This window comes from Sphaerodactylus townsendi, linkage group LG10 (assembly GCF_021028975.2).
Source record: "Sphaerodactylus townsendi isolate TG3544 linkage group LG10, MPM_Stown_v2.3, whole genome shotgun sequence".
Classification (NCBI taxonomy): domain Eukaryota; kingdom Metazoa; phylum Chordata; class Lepidosauria; order Squamata; family Sphaerodactylidae; genus Sphaerodactylus; species Sphaerodactylus townsendi.
The window spans coordinates 44,240,206-44,257,571 of NC_059434.1; the positions used below are offsets into that span (position 1 = coordinate 44,240,206).

At 40.5% G+C, this 17,366-nt stretch overlaps 1 protein-coding gene across 1 annotated transcript; it reads left to right on the forward strand.

The window, feature by feature from the left end:
• The first annotated feature begins 8,255 nt into the window (after nt 1–8,255).
• Nucleotides 8,256–17,307, forward strand: CTSO (cathepsin O). The gene is made up of 8 exons (XM_048510097.1): nt 8,256–8,501; nt 10,563–10,671; nt 12,167–12,300; nt 12,867–13,034; nt 13,511–13,632; nt 14,936–15,099; nt 15,702–15,794; nt 16,433–17,307. The coding sequence occupies exons 1-8, from the start codon at nt 8,331–8,333 to the stop codon at nt 16,465–16,467; spliced, it is 996 nt and encodes a 331-aa protein (XP_048366054.1). The 5' UTR covers nt 8,256–8,330; the 3' UTR covers nt 16,468–17,307.
• The last annotated feature ends 59 nt before the right edge of the window (nt 17,308–17,366 follow it).

The window sequence follows — 17,366 nt, forward strand, 5'->3', positions numbered from 1 at the left end:
TTCTACAACTTAGTGTATTTTCTTCCCTTTACTGCTTGTCTCTATTACTTAAATGTATTTACATGTGAGAATCAGTAAAATACTGCATAAAAAGAATCATGATGCAATCCAACTAGCTTTTGTTCAGTGTTTTAATGTACACAATATTCACATATCAGTAACACAGAAAGGGAAAAACAATGTTCATCAGCTGAAGGAACAGAAAGCTTTGATGAACTGCATGATTAAATTGCAGAATTAATTTTTGTAGTAGTTAAGTCAGAATTTAGGAAGAATGAAACACAAAAATTCTGTAACTATAACATTTCAGTCTTACTTCAGTCTTAAGTCTCTAATGCAAGGGTAGGGAACCTGCGGCTCGAGAGCCGCATGCGGCTCTTCTGCCCTTGCACTGCAGCTCCATGAGCCGAGCCACCGGCTTCATCCTTGCCCGCCCTGCAGGCAGCAGGGTGGGCGCACCAATTGCCCGCAGCCGGCTGGGCTGCGCCATGGGCTTCCCCTCTCGCCCGCCCCGTTGGAGGGGGGCGGGCCCTTTCCCGGCAGCCGGCAAGGCCGAGCAGCTGGCCCCATCCTTGCCCGCCCAGTCCTGCCTTGGACTATCTTTTCAAGTTATGGGGAGCATTTCAACAACATACCGATGAGCCTTTGCTAAATATGCAAATACATAATATTCTTAGCAGAGGACATCTCAGGATTGTATTAGATGACTGGCGATGGCTACTTCAGCATCGTGAAGACATGTGGTTACTGAGTGGTACTGTATATGGACCTGGGGTTAATTTCTTGCAAATGAAAATTGTTCCGTCAGTGGCATGGCTGTTGTTTGGTGAAACTTGTGCTGGCCTAAGGTCTTTCAGAAGAAGCTGCTTGATAGGAGTCTTAGCACCTGGACCTGCATGCTTGTCCAATTGCTGACATATAGTTTATGCCCCCTGTGGATTTTTAAAAAGGACATATTACACATTTTATGTTCCATGAAGCAAACAGCTGTGTAACATGGAAAGCTAACATGATATTTTATAATAGACAGGTACATTGGTCTGCAAGAAATGGCTCATCATTACTTCATTTTCCTGCAGGATGAAATCTTCTAACCAAGTTGATTTATAGAGTTTAAGATGTCTGTTTTCATCCCTGGCTACATATCTGGTCTTTCCTGAGAGGGAAATCTGTCACTGAGTTGGCAGCCCTAGATTGTAAAAGGGTGTGTTTGTCCAACAAGTGGGTACCAACAAATGAGTCAGGAGCTGCTACCTACTCAGCCACCACAACTGCTTCACAACATCCTCTAGTAAAGTCACTGGGCTCCCTTCTGCAGGCAGTGACACTCAAAAGTAAAAGCGAGTCATCTGCCAGTAAACTGGCATCACTGTTTACTACTAATTTCATATAGTTATTTCAGCCTCTGGCACACATAAATTTTCAGTGAATGTTTGTGCTGCAGTGACCTGAGCTAGTCATGGGCATGCCAAGCTCATTTTGACACCTAGCTGTAATGAGCTGAAAAGTTATGATCATGCGCCAAAACCTAATTTGCACCAAGTCTAACACAGGTGGCATCATTGCTTGATGTTAACATGGGCCAGCTGAAACCACAGCTGCTCCAGGCCATAAGCAATCATGTACAAATTGGCTGTGTGCCTGGCAAAAATGCATATCTGTTGTGTTACATAATCACACGTATTTATAATAAGGTTTAAAATAATTGTAATGGATTAAAATGCAATGCTTTAACATTTTAGGCAGAATCATAGGAAAACTGCATTAGACCTAAATAATTATACGTGATAGTTTTATAGATTGTCTCTGGATTTGTATTAAGAATGTGGTGATAGAAATATTGCCTAATACAATCCAAAAGACTGTGCATTAGATTGTCACTGATAACCTTACCCAAAAGATATATGCTTGGAAGCACCATAAACTTTAACAGAGATGGGTTCCAAGCATGTTACAGCACTGGAGCCATAGGCTATGCTCAGGCTACCCCACTGAAATCAATGGGACAAAGTAGACATGTTCAGAACTGAACAGCTACTTTCAAAATAGTTTTTTTCAGTCCATCCTAACTAAAAATCTGGGCATGTTCTTTGTGAACCAGACAAGTTAAAAATTACCAAATGTGGTTCTGTTTTGCTTCTTCCTTGCACATCTCTAGAATGTCAAAATTAAAGCAACATCAGAATCTCTAGTGTAACTTCAGAAAAATCTCAACAGTTGGAATGGGACTGCTAGTTCTAAGGCAAAGGAGACAATGGAATCTCAAAGAAGCCAGAGTGAGGCAAGAGAAAGTTCCGTGTGGGGAATTCTTAATCCTGTTCTGTTTTCTTTACAAGCATCAGCAAGGACAAAGATTTCAAAAGTGGAAAGAGAAATATGGGTCAATCATCTAAAATCTACAATGGATCAGTGACCATCTAGCTTCTATCAGGTACCCATCAGCATCAGGTAAGAAGATTTTATCTGTTCGTCTGTCAAATAAATTTGAAATTACAAAAACTGTTGAAGAGGAATATCCTTCTTCTTAGAAACCATCCTTCCCAGATTCCAGGAAAGCTCTTTTAATGCAGAATGCTTTACTTCCAGTGCTCACTGCTGATCTTGACAACCCCCATTTTCTTTCTGAAAGAACCACAACTGATATTAATTTAAATCTGTAAATATTTTAAAACTTTTAAATGGAAAAAAAGCAAATCACAGCACAAATCTCGAAGAGGAATTTTTTATGCTGCTTCATACATAGCTAAGTACCCTCGGCATTCTGCCAGGTAGACAAATAGGCAAAATGACCATTGAGCTGTCTTCATGTCCTCATTTCTATGGTTCAGTCACTGTTCTTTCAACTGAATCCTATCTTCATTTGCAACCATTAATTATTCAATCATGTAAATTGAACATTACTATTTAGGAGGCAAGTTAATAAAATTTCATCACCTACAGAGAGCTCAAACTATCATGGTGCAATAAAAAATCTGGAGTCCAAATAAAATGCAAAAAATCAGAGTCTCTCAAGTCTTGGATATTTCCTCTGGGAGCCTGAGTACAATAATTTAAAGAATAAGAACTTGAAAATACACTGAACTTGCTAAGTAGCAAGAAATCAAAACAATAGTTCAATAGGTTAAAAATGTACAAGATGTATCTTTAAGGTTAGAACTGGGTCAAGGATCTGTTGAAGCTAAAGCAGGGCTCTAAGCTTTCAAACACAGGCTAAAGGTATTTTTTTTCAATACAAAGGAATCGCCTCCTCTATGAACTAAATAAAGAACAGTTCTATTCCCACTGGATGCAAGAAATAGACAAGAAATTGCTCAACCTTGGCCTAACAAAGGACAAGGTACTAAAGCTTGGAAGAACGAATCGCAATTATTAAGAAATGTATAAAAGAACTAGATTATTTTAACTCAATTAAATGAGCTCAAAGAGTATGCTCCACCTGGTTTCTGCCACCTTTAAATATCCCAGTTTACACTAGAAACCTATCAGTACCTTGGCATTATAGAGCTTTCATGGTTACACATTTGAACCTTCAGCGTCTTATCTGGGAGATACCATAATCTGTCCTATTCAGCTAGGCTCTGTCAATCTGACTTGAAAAAGACTGACGCTCTATATCCCTTATGATTTTGAAACACACTCATAATTCTCACTGTGATTTATGGATTGCCCCTAATTTAACTAAGCTACCTTCTATCATGATAAAAAATAATGTCATCCCCTATTTCTTGGCAAATAGAGTCCCAAGAATCAAACTGGCAATAACTAATTATTGTTCCACCATATTTTCCTTAAAGAAATAAAAGTTCCTTGTTTGCTGGCCAAGATCTTTAGATCGAGGAGCTTGAAAGAAAGAAAGAAAGAAAGAAAGAAAGAAAGAAAGAAAGAAAGAAAGAAAGAAAGAAAGAAAGAAAGAAAGAAAGAAAGAAAGAAAGGAAAGAAAGAATGTACATTCCAACACTGTAATTCTAAACAGACTTACATCCTTCCAAGTCCATTGAAGTTAGTGAGGTAAGAAATTAGAATGGCATTGCTAATCAGTTTATTTATTTGTGTTTTTGGGTATGCTTATATTCTAAATAATTCCTTGTTAATTTTTATGATTTAGATCAGCCATTCTCAACCAGGGTACCGTGGTACCCTGGGGTGCCGTGAGCATGTCCCAGGGGTACCGTGGCAACACTACCACCACCCCTCATTTTTGTGGTGTCTCCCACCGGCGCCAGCAAGGACATGGAGCTGGCCCATGGGGCAGGGCCTGCCACAAGGTCAGCAGCCACCCCCCCAGTGCTTCCCTTCACCCTGGGAGGGGAAGGTGGGGGGTGTAGCAAGCAGGGGCAATGGGAGGGGAAGCTGGAGGGTGGCGGCAGGGGTACCGTGAGATATGAAGAGTGAGGTCCAGGGTACCCTGACCTCGAAAAGGTTGGGAAACACTGATTTAGATATATTTACTTGTATAGCAACAGGAACAGGAACTTGGGTTCAGGGGCCCACCCCCAAGCCCCGCCCTCACATCCATGCCGGCAAGTGAGAGCTTTTGAAAACAGAATGATGACGATGGGGGGGGGGGTGCCCGGAGTTGTCTCCGTGCGCCATTTCCTACCCATATAACTCTGTTAGCAACTCATCTTTCAGTTTCTGTACGGCAACACAAGGCTATTTGGATCAGTGGACACAGCATCATTTTTTTTTTTGCAGGGGCAAAGGCACAGATAGGGGGACACATTGGGACTCGGCGATTGACTTCAGATGATCTGGATGGGGCAGAGAATGCATGGGGCCACTTTTCTGTCCACCATCTCATTCATGCCAAGTCTACCACCTGGGTGCCCCTTTGCTGATGACATCCAACCTAGCGAATGTTATCTTCCAGGACATAAAGGTTTGGTCTTGCCAACTCCATGGCTGTAGACTTTCAGGCTCTCATTTCTAGACTCCCAAATACAAAGCTGCTATGATTGGATCTGCTAGAAAAGCATGAGTGGCACAGGGCCATCTCACAGGACAGAGTGGAAAGTCAGAAGTGCAAACCTGAGGGCAGCCTCCTGATATGGTACCCATGTACTTAATTTCAAGCAAACTTCTCTCTTCAAAGCAAATGACATCCATCTACCTGAGTGGGGCACGGACATTTGGCTTCACAGAGACAGGGCTGCTTTGTTGGCTGCAATCATAGGAGGTTTGATGGGAGCCAGGATGTTGGCCTGCTTTTATGGTGGTTTGTGCATTGGGATTCCGCCCATTCGGGGGGAAGCTGCACCTGCATGCCCATCTCCCTTGTTTTGAGGACTTTCTTGTGGGATCTTTGGGGCGGAATCATTCAGCAACCTACTCAACTCAGGGGCTGCTATCTGGCTGTCACCACCAAGTGGAAAGAGAAACACATAGTAGTTGCACCCATTTGAGATCTCAAAGTTTGCCACACCATAGGCTTTGCCTGCCCTCCGCCCCCAAACAGGTGGGTTGGTGTGATGAGGTATATCAGGCAACAGGTGAGTTGCCCTATTCAGGATCCATAAACATGCTGTGTCAATGATCCTATGGCTGAATTCAATAAAAGCTGTGGCCTATTTTCTCCCAATCTGGTCTATATTATGGCTTGTTCCCTCCTCACTCTCACCCCCTTCTTTATCCCTGGGGAACACAAGATCTGCCATTCAGTTTCTATTATGATTTAGCCAAGAATACATGTATTTCTCTGCTGCAGTTTGGGACGGAAAGCCTTCCCCACTTGCCTGTGTAAAAGTGCATTGCTGCCCCCAGGTGTCTAGTAGTAATATTTCTTTCAGATTGTACTGCATTATTTTCTTTACGTAATTTACATGCATTCCTCCTTCAAGAGGGCCATAGACATCAACTCTGTTAGCAGATGAACAAACAATAAGAAAGAACATCAGTATAAATTGAAGCCTGACTACCTTAAAAAGATGTTGCATGGATCTAGATTTTGGCTGAAATCTATAATTTCATGACATTGTACGAACAAAGATTGAACATACTTTTTTATGGAATCAGGGATTAATCCTAAATATTTATAATGTTCAGAAATAATAAGATAAAGATGAGCAATTTTTGTCTTCAGAGGGGGCCACCATCCCTACAAGTGGATTGAGTGGCTCCTCTATGGTACAATAATGTTCCAAATGTTCTACTATATTGAAAGTGCATTATTCTGCATGTGCGGAAAGGGCCTTAGATGACAATGTAAAGAGGCAATGCACATTTAATATACACATGTAAATAGACAGACATGTAGTGTGAACCCAAAGTTCATGGGGAAGGAAATATCCCTTTAGCACCTATAGTCCAAATTGAGCATCCAAACATAGAATATCCAAATAGTCCAAAAGGATGAACTCCCTGGTTCTGTGCCCGTTTCACAGAAATATTAAATCCACTCCCTCAGCGCTGATTATTGGGTCTTCCCTGAAATTTTCCTGGGATCACATTGTTTATAGTAGAAACATTCTTACAAAGTGTGTCCCATTAGTGAGTGGCTAAGAATCAAACTGCATGCTGTTCTATTGGTTCTTGAGATTTAGGGGAAAGACCCTGAAGAGGACAGGACCTTCAGTTGAATACAATACCAATAGAGTCCATCCTCCAAAACCTCAATTTTTTTTCCAGTAGCACTGATCTCCAACACCAGGTTTAGATGGAGAGGCCCTGGGCCATTCCAGTTGTGAGGCCCTTCCCAATCCCCCACCCTCATGACTAGAGGAAGATGGGGTCCACAAAATGGGGTGCTCTTCAATGAAATTCTGGAAAGACAAAATCAATACAGAAATCAATGCTAGTGTTGGGTTATTGGCTTTGGACAGTATTATACTGAAATGGAGTGCAAGGAAAATTACTGAAAAATTATTTGGAAACTATAGTGTGTTATGACAGCAGGTGTAAGAAAGGCCTATGAGTCTACGACAGTATAAAAAATACTACACACCTTGACTGAAGGCTCCCTATATTCTGAGAGCCTGGGCTTCAGCCTGCCAAGTTTATAGGTAAATCCAGCACTGCTGATCTCTGTAGTCTGGGAATGAATTGTAATTCCAGGGGAATCTCGAGGTCCCACCTGGAATCTGGTTATTTGGGGGGTGGGAGGCGGGAATCCACCCTGAAACAGCATCACTTTCAATGTTGTTTAAACTAGGGAGCCCAGAGTCTCCATTTAAGGTGGATTTAAAAGGACAATATGGGCTCTCTAGTCTAAACAACATTAAAAGTGATGTTGTTTCAGGGTGGATTCCCCCACCCCACCCTAAAACAGCATCACTTTCAATGCTGTTTAAACTAGGGAGCCCAGAGTCTCCCTGTAAGGTGGATTTAAAAGGAGAATCTGGGCTCTCTAGTTTAAACAATATTGAAAGTGATGCTGTTTTGGGGTGGATCCCCCTCCCCAAAATGGTATCATTTTCAATGTTGTCTAAACTAGAGAGCCCAGATTCTCCTTTTAAATCCACCTTACAGGGAGACAGCCATGTATGTTTTGCTGGGGGTGGGAGGTGTTTTGTCAGCTGGTGCAAAAAATCATTGTTTGGTCATGGTGGGGGAGAGTGGGGGGGGCAAACTCAGGTTTTGACCTTGGGTTCCAGTTTGCCTAGATACAACTCTGCTGAAAGCATTAATGGCAGGATTTGAGATTTAAACGAAAACAGTTAATTGGACTAAACAGTTTTAGAAGAAGGGCTAAAAGTGAAGAAAATGATGATACCAACCCTAAGCACAAAGTTAGATCTGCATTGGGATCCACAATGAGGTAGCTGGAAGTCACCAAGTATGTATGCAGGGATGTCTTTGAAATGCATGGTTTTTTAAAATATATATATTCTAGTTGGGGAGGGGAGATTAGATTTGGGTTTTTTCCTTTTCTTCTGTATGTGATATTTATATGTGCAAAATAAATATTTCTTTAAAAAAAACCCCTAGAAGCATCAGTCTTCCCTTGTTAGTTTCAAGTGACTGTTTTTGATGGGCACACTGCTTCCAGCACTGGAGGTTCCATTTAGCATCTAAGACTGATAACACTTGATACACTCGTCCTCCATGTATTTGTACCCCTTTAATTCAGTGGCGACGCTTTGCGTCTGCATTGTGGAAGAAGGTTTTTCGTTGATAAGTTCCCCACTTCAGCCCACTTTCAAGAGTGACCTTTCGAGCGTCTGTGCGAATGACTGATGCAAGAGGCACCTAGCGATCCTCCGACTCCCTCCGGCCTCTCTTCTCCGCTGCTTGCAGGCGACAATGGAGGAGGGGCCAGCAAAGCGAAAGGGAAATGGTTGGCCAAGCACGTTTCAGAGACCGCGGCCCGGAGTAGCCGCCTCTGCCGGGAGCCCATGCAGCTGTGGCGTTTGCTTTTTTTCTGCCTGCTCCCCTCCTTCGGGAATGGCGCCAAGCCCGAGGCCACCGAAGCCTGCGAAGGCCGCTGCCGCCGCCACAGAAGCAGCAGCAGTCTCAAACGCAGCCCTTCCTGGGCCGGCGAGTGGAAGAAGGAAGCTGCCCTGCGGGTGAGGACCAGAGAGACAGGGAGGCTGCAGAAGTCCATTTTGTCGCCCAGGCTGGTTTCCTTAAAAGGGGGGGGGGGGATGGAGGGGTCGAGGCAGGGCTTTGTTTGAGCCTCTTGGCGCCGACTCCACTTTTGGCCATTCACTGCTGCTTAGCCAGACCCCTTCACCAATAGCTCGTCTTACAGGGATTATTAATATTTGTAGGCTCAATACAGCACTTCCTATAAGGAAAATTCTACATAATTCCATATACGTCTACATATATTTCCGAAACGCACGCCAGCGTGTTCAAGCAAAGGATTTGTTCACAGACCTAAAAAGAAATCTAAAAGTTTTTGTGCTTGTTCTTTGTCGCTGGGCTTCAGCCTTGAATTGGTAACAGCCTTGAACACACGCACGCACACACTCACACACTCGGTTGTTGTCCTCTGAGGAGCCTACATGCATATTTATTTATGTAAATATATTTTAAATATTTATTAGCTTGTATTTTCCTCAGATGAAAACTAAAAACGAGTTCAGAAAGGAACGGGAGAGAAATGGAGACATTCTTTAAAAAATTATCTGTATAGGGAAGAAAGGAGATGGGAAATACATTGCCTGCGTGGTGGGTGGCCAGTGATTTGGTCTGGTCTGTGTCGCTTCACTAATACAGAGGAATCATTGAGTCTGTCATCTGCACCTCTATAACTGTGTGGTTTGGTTCTGCAACCCAACAAGATCGACACAGACTTCAGAGAATAATCAGAACTGCAGAAAAAACAATTGCTGCTAACCTGCCTTCCATTGAGGACCTGTATACTGCACGGGTCAAAAAAAGGGCTGTGAAAATATTTACTGATCCCTCGCATCCTGGACATAAACTGTTTCAACTCTTACCCTCTAAACGTCACTACAGAGCACTGCACACCAAGACAACTAGACATAAGAACAGTTTTTTCCCGAATGCCATCACTCTGTTAAACAAATAATTCCCTCGATAATGTTAAACTATTTATTATATACTTATTATATAATTACTGCACTACTTTTTTCATCATTCCTATTACCCATCTCCTCCCACTTATGACTGTATGACTATAGCCTGTGCTGGCATTTTATTTTACATTTTATTTTATTTTATTTTATTTTATTTTATTTTATGATTTTACATTTTATGTTTTCATTACTACTGATTGTTTCCTGATTGCTTACTAGACCTATATGACAACCATTAAGTGCTGTACCTTATGATTCTTGACAAATGTATTTTTCTTTTATGTACACTGAGAGCATATGCACCGGAGACAAATTCCTTGTGTGTCCAATCACACTTGGCCAATAAAGATTCTATTCTATTCTAATATCTGTAGAGGGGTCACCATGTGCATTAGCCAACACACGATTCTATTCCAGATTATCAATTGAAGATGAAACACTGTGAGAAGAATCACATAGTTGGATGAGTTCCAGGGATGTTGCTGATCAGTGTCAGACTGTGCTGTGGAAACTGATACTCCCACACCATCCTGGTAATAGAAAAATTGGCCCATGGATTCAGCCAGAAATCCTCAAGGAAGTGCCTGTGAATGTCATGGCATCAGCCACTGTGCTTCCGTGCGCCCACTTCTTTCTTTCCCAGAAGGTTGCCAACTCCTGTTTGGGAAATACCTGGAGATTTAAGTACAGCAGGGGATAATTCCACGAAGTTAAAAAGAGCCATTTTTTCTAGGGGAACTGATTTCTGTTGTCATTGTGGGAGACCTCAGGCTCCACCTGGAACTTGGCAGCCCTCAAAGTGTTGACCTGATCCTAGTTCTCTTTCATCTCATTGTAGCAGACGCTGCTTCAGAAGAACAGAGGAGGTATAACCCTGTGTCTATAGGGAGCACATGTTTGGAGGCAGCTGTCTCCATCATAGAAGAATGCTTGACTTGAAGTTTTTGAATATTTCATGATAGCCCCAGCCCTATTGCAACAGTGTCCTCTCAATTTTCTAAAACTTCCAACAGTGACCACAGGTACAAGAAGGCGGTATATTAATAAGAATTTTGTAGATGCAATTCTTTTCTCTTTTTTCAGGAAAGTGTTAAAAGAATTAAGAATTTGAATTCATTCTCACCAAGGAACAACATCACGGCTTTCTATGGAATAAATCAGTTCTCCCACTTATTGCCTGAAGAATTTAGAGGTACATAGTTTCATAATGATGAATAACAAGGTTTTTTTTACACAGCAATACCAGCTTTTATTAGTGTCCAAGAATCAGAGTCCTGTCAATATTTGAGAAGACTATCTTCAGAACCTAGTAATATTTCTGCAGTTTTCAATAGTAGCTGGGAAGGTGAGAAGGGGAAACTGTATATGAATTTCCAAGATTAACGTGTAATGAATGAACAAAATAAGCTGGTTATGAGCAGGTGGACTCTAAGGCCCCTTCCGCCCGGGCGGAATACAGCGGCCTGGGGACGGCAAAAACGCCATCCCCAGGGAGCCATTCGCACAGGGGGCGCGGCTGCCCGAGCGGCGCGGCTGCCCGAGCGGCGCGAGGCCACCTTTTCCCAACCTCGCTGGCCCAGCGAGGTTTTTGGGAAACGGCCTAATCTGAAGAACCAGGTTTGATTCCCCACTCCTCCACATGAGCGGTGGACTCTTATCTGGTGAACTGAATTTGTTTCCCTGCTCCTACACATGAAGCTTGCTGGGTGACTTTGGACTAGTCACAGTTCTCTTCGAACTCTCTCAGACTCATCTAGCTTACAAGGTGTCTGTTGAAGGGAGAGGAACAAAGGAGTTCATAAGCCACTTTGAGACTCCTTTGAGACCACTTTGAAAGAAAGGTGAGGTATCAATCCAAATTCCTCCTCCTTCTCTGTCACTTTAATGACAACAATAAGTAAAACTGAAGATTACCCCTTTGGAAACAAAGTTCTCTTTATATATTGCAATCTGATTTGTATAGCAATTCATAATACTGCTAATGATAATAGCAACAACTAGTGAAGTGTAGCGTTGTGACTAAGCTATGGTCCTCCTAATCTTTCTTCTTGCTCACCTTATAATATAGAGATAATATTTTACAGGTTGTTGGAGGGATTACTCTGATAACGTATATGAAGTCCTTTGAACATTGAAAGGATTTTACAAATATTATTAGTAATAATGTCATCACTTTTTACTGTTTTTATTGATATTTACTAGCATACCTGGGATGGACATCATAATTATTTCATATAGAGCATGGATGGTCCTAGCCAACATATCTTAATAGTTTAGATCCTATAGCAGAACAATGCAGCTTGTAGTCACTCTGTGTTGGAGTGCTCAGCACACAAAGAGTGTAATCACTTGCTATGCCAAAGAGACAATGAATCTGTTTGTTAAAAGAAAGACAGGTATCTCAAGCAAGAAAACTTCCTGTTAATGTGTTATCTCTTGGGTCACCAGGCAATGGTCCTATGTTATAGTTCTAGTTATATTTAGAGTAGGAATGCAAAGCGCTATGGCCAGCCTGCCGCTGTGATTAAAATTCTCAGCACTTTAATAACTTAATAGAAATGGATCTGTGTTAAGTAAATTGAACGAACATCTAACTCTGAAATGACTTGCTTTTAGAAACAAAATATCTGAATAGGCTATAGTTGCCTTGAAACTCTGACAGATATAGTATTTGGTTTATTTTCCAGCTGTTTACTTACAAAGTAGACCTTTTCCAGTTCCCAAATACATTCCAGAACCAAAGGGAACACAAGTATCCTTACCAGCAAGGTTTGACTGGAGAGATAAAAATACTGTTACACCAGTGAGAAATCAAGAAACTGTAAGTTCTGTGTTTCATTTTAGCCTAACATCTTTGTGCAAACATTTATGGTTTCATTATACTTCTTCTAAAAAGCAAAATATATGGTTCTCCCCTCCTTAAGTTTGTCCTCACAGCTTGAATTTTGTCCAGCTGTTGCACCACAGTGACTTTCCAGTGTTTCAATGGCAACTTGAAATCATGACATTTGTTTGTGTGTGTATGTGGGGAGTCCTTTTCCTTTCTAAACATACGATAGTGGTATTAGTTGATAGTGTGTAAGCCAGATCATGTATTTGTAGCATTATTTCTGAGTTGCAAAGGAGAAACTTTTCTACAATTAGTAGCTCACAGGAAAACTGCAAGGAAGGTTCAATAGATGCCAGATTTTAAAAGTCACAGAAGTCTTTCCACTTGCACTAAATTAGACTTTCTGGAAGGTACCCCAGAGATGTGCAATAGCCAGCAATATGATGTGCAAACCCAGTCAGAATATGTCATAGAATACAGCTTTAAAATCCTACACAGAAATGCTTTAAAAATAAAAAGGAAATTATTTCTGATTTTCTTATGTTTTTCCCTTCTAGTGTGGAGGCTGTTGGGCTTTCAGTGTTGTTGGCAGCATAGAGTCTGCCTATGCAATGAAAGGGAATATTCTGGAAGAACTCAGTGTACAACAGGTTATTGATTGTTCATACAACAACAATGGGTGCAATGGCGGCTCTACCATCAATGCTCTGAATTGGCTAAATCAGGTAGTATTTTCTCACAACTCCATAGTCCCTGTTAAAGTGACAGTTTTTAGTAAAGAGGAAATGAATCTGAGAGTTCTCAAAAATAATGATCTACTGAATTATCCAAAAGTCAGTCTTCTAGTCCCAGATTTTTTCCAGCCATGGTTGAGCATTTGCCTCATGGAACTCACAAGCAAAGCATGATCAAAACAGGAATGTGCTGTTTGTTCCAGCATCTGAACATCAGGTGGCCTGTGCTGACAAGGCACCTGATGACCAGACACTTCTTTCCCCTCAACCCCAGCCTTTGCATGAGGTGAGGTGAAGAGTATTCTCTAGCTTACGAATGCCTGCTCTGTCTTTTTCCTCTGCTATGTTGAAAGTATAAATTCCATGACCACGTGATACCAAGCCCTGCCATTTCAAAGGCATCTTTTTCCAACATCAGTATAATACCATTTAATCACAAGTATTTCATTTTAACTGTCTTCTTTCAGACCCATGTGAAACTAGTGAGAGATTCCGAGTATTCTTTTAAAGCTCAAACAGGTTTATGTCATTATTTCAGTCGATCGGATTTTGGAGTCTCAATCACAGGGTACGCTGCATTTGACTTCAGGTAATACTCTCTTTCTTCTCTTTTTCAGATTCACTTATTGGTTCTAGCAACAATGACTAACAATACCTTTTGTTAGAAGCACTTCAGTTAGTCTGCATATCACAAATTGGTTTGCTTAAAAATGTTAACATTGCTGTTGTTATGAGATATAAAAGACAGGTACTCAAAACAGATGTTTTTCAGAAAAGACATATTTCTTCACAATATATTCAAGAACTGGGCTTCGGGCCTTGCTTGAGGCCTGCCCCCCTTCCATTCCTGTTAGTGACATCTGAAATTACATCAGTAGTGTCTTGTCTTGTCTTCCAGGTACTTGTGTAGTAAATTCTATCTGTTATTTTCTGTTCCATATACAAAACAGCAGAACATAGTTGCTAACTATGCAGGACAGGTTTTAAAATAACTTCCTGGAACAATGTCCTCCCAGATACTCATTACCTAGTTGCCCATAAAAAGGAAGAGTCAGTATTGTTTCATTTCTTTTGCAGTATGTATGTGGTTGTTCTCAGGCAGTTTGAACAAACAGTGACATTGAGTACAGTTTTTAAAAGTTAACACACTGTGTTCTCACTTAAGGTTGTTTAACTAGGCATTGCAGCAAAAATATTTGCATAGTTACAACAGAAAAAAATCCACGCTTAACCATGCATGTCTATAATGAATGAAAAGAATAATTGTATAAAAACAATAGTGAGAGGGATTATTTTCATTTTTTGTAACTCTTACTTGTCAGATTGATGCACTTAAAAAATTTTTTTACAGTTCAAGAAGGATTACTGGGACAACCAGAGTTGTCCTGACAGGGAAATCATGTATTGAAGCTTAGGTGCTGGGTGGCAGGATAAACACTCGACTGTCTATATGATAGCAGCCCTCTGTAACACCTGACGATCAAAACCATGGTTGTGCTTCCAATTTTAAACAAGTGATCAGTACTCTTTTGGGGAATCTGACTGGGGTGTCACATGCACAACTAGGTGGAAAGTTTGTAGTGGTCTTTGTACGAGTACCCAGCTGTCAGTATTCCCTGGTTTATTTCAGTAGCTTAGATGTAACAATTTCTGTAGTTACAGTTAATTTTACCTGGTTTTATTTTTACATTGTGAAGTGATCCCCTGCTCTTTAACATTCACAGGCAATATTTTTGACAGTTCAGTACTTCTGCTAGTTTGTTACAGCAAGCAAAACCTTGTCCAATTGAATATTATAGGGCTGAATCTTCCCCAGCTATGCTGTCTTGAGTTGTTTTGGTCTGATATTAGATTACTTTCTGATTACTAGATGGTGTTTCTTTATCTTGCAGTGTGCAGGAAGAAGAAATGAAAAAGAAACTTGTTAAATGGGGTCCTTTGGTGGCAATTGTAGATGCAGTTAGCTGGCAAGATTACCTGGGTGGCATCATACAGCATCACTGTTCTAGTGGAGAAGCAAATCATGCTGTTCTCATAACTGGCTTTGATACAACAGGTAACTTTTCTTCTGCTATACTTTAATGATTATTATTCATCAGGTCCATGTAATTTTACTCATAAGTATGTCGTCCTGATGTCCGTGCTAGTTGCTTCCATCCAAATTCATACGCTCACAACTTTGGTAACAGTTAAAACATTTTTTAATAATTGTGTACATCACCAAGCCAGAATGTTCTTCAAGACACAAGATTTCCAGTGTGCTTTTGTGGAAAGAACTGTGTATACATGGTGAGCTGTCTGGGTGGGCTATCTGCTTTAGTTCTGAACTTAGCCTCCTGTTCTCTCAAGAAATTCAGAATAGAGATTCTGGAGATGTGTTGTCTCATTAGGTGGGTCTGTAGCATGCACAAGTCGTATACACAATTACTACCAGTATTGTACATGAGATTATATTGTGTGATCCTTTCTCTGTTGAATTTCCATCAATCCAGCATTTGTATTGTGATATGTACTTTGGCATTTTGTACTTTGTGCATTAAGTGCAAACTTGAGATGCATTTTTTGGCACATCCCTGTAGTACAAGAATGAGGTTCTAGTGTAGATGTAATTATGTTTTTTGGGGGCTGACATAAATGCTTATTGAGGTTATTTTACAGGTAGCATCCCCTATTGGATTGTACGGAACTCTTGGGGACGTTCATGGGGAATAGACGGCTATGCTCATGTTAAAATAGGTTCCAATGTCTGTGGTAAGTTGAGCAGAAGATATTGTGATTAGTTAAACCAGACACTAGAATAGGGACAAGTACATATGTATTACCTGGAAGGTGCTGCTGTAAGTGCTTTTGCAGATCTCAAGGCATTCTTATTTCTCCCCACAACTTAGACAGTAGAAAGAGTATGACTCATCTGTTTGAAAATACTGTAACATCATAATCTTCCTGCACTGGGAATCAAAGATGTCAAATACTATAAAGTTACACTGTGGCTGTCTTGTATGCCTGCCTGACCATTTGCTCACATGCTAAATTATATCCTATTTATGCTGATAGTTCTGAAGTTAGCCAATTAAGGATTGCTGCCTTTGAATCAGAAGTTAGAAAAAATTGAGCTGAGGTGTTTAGAAAGATAATAGCATTCTTATTCTTCTAAAGCTACTTGTCATCTTCCAGTGCAATAATTAGACGTACTCAAAATGGCAGATTTTTTGTGGGGCCACTGTACAGGAAAAAACCTGAAGATCCCTAACTGGTCATTTTGAGATGTTAAAAATAGGAATAAAATACTAATGCAATACAAAGGCTGGGCAAAAACTCCTCCATTGTATTAAGGGCACAAATTCTGTGTTACAATGTAAAGGTAATTTTGATTTTTTTTGGCCTTCTAGGTATTGCTGATGATGTTTCTGCTGTGTTTGTGTGAGGTGGTGAGCCTAAATGAAGGATAAGTGGCAATAATTTTTATCATTACTTGGTTTGAAGGCATTTCATTCTTAAGAAGGGGCATTCTGATGAGCTTCATAACTGACATGGACTGAGCGTCGTCTTCTATCCTGTTCTTCACAAATATTCATACTTGGAAATTAACACTTCTATTCTAATCAGCTTTACACAGTGATCTTAGAAAGGCGTGACTCTGGCACTGTCAATAGCATTCACTGGACAGTGCTGTTTATTGTTATCACTTGTAGGCAAAAGTTGGCACTCGTGTCTCACTTCCACTTGTCCAAATGCTTCAGATGAGGGCTTTGAGCCAATGTTGCCCATTAAGTAGAGAACTAGACCTTGACCAGACTTCATCAGATATACTGCATTTATTAGTGTCCCCATTGGACAGTCACTCTATTCTGCCTTAACTCCCTATCAATAAAATGGTTGCAACAGTGACCCATCTCAGACGGTTGTGAAGAAAGGCTGCAGTCTGAATGGATTCCAAAATGAAGCCAGCTACATAAATAGACCTCGTCATGCAAAAGAAGATCAGAAAGTCCTTTGCACATCAAAGTAGAAATAATAAATGTTTCCCCAGGTAGAATATAAATATTTTGATCAATAAATAATGTTGTAAATATTTATAGTAACACAAGTATCAACATTTTGAAATTTAGATACTAACATTTGATGAAGGAATTTCAATACAAATCATGGTTTAACAGTCTGTTTTGATGAAAACATTTCTATTTTTAGCTGAGATGTAAAAACTATTTTTGTATACACAAGTTAATATTTGCTAATTTTTATAATAAAGGTTACATGGGAAATATTTCTTATATGCTAGCATCTATTTTTACCTCATTGGCATTTTGACTTGATTACTAAATG

Bases quoted from the DNA above. Each gene is read 5' to 3' on its own strand.
- CTSO (XM_048510097.1), top strand. From the start codon at position 8,331: ATGCAGCTGTGGCGTTTGCTTTTTTTCTGCCTGCTCCCCTCCTTCGGG. The intron at 10,672-12,166 runs GTACATAGTTTC...TTTATTTTCCAG, and splicing joins ATTGCCTGAAGAATTTAGAG to CTGTTTACTTACAAAGTAGA. The intron at 12,301-12,866 runs GTAAGTTCTGTG...TTTCCCTTCTAG, and splicing joins CAGTGAGAAATCAAGAAACT to TGTGGAGGCTGTTGGGCTTT.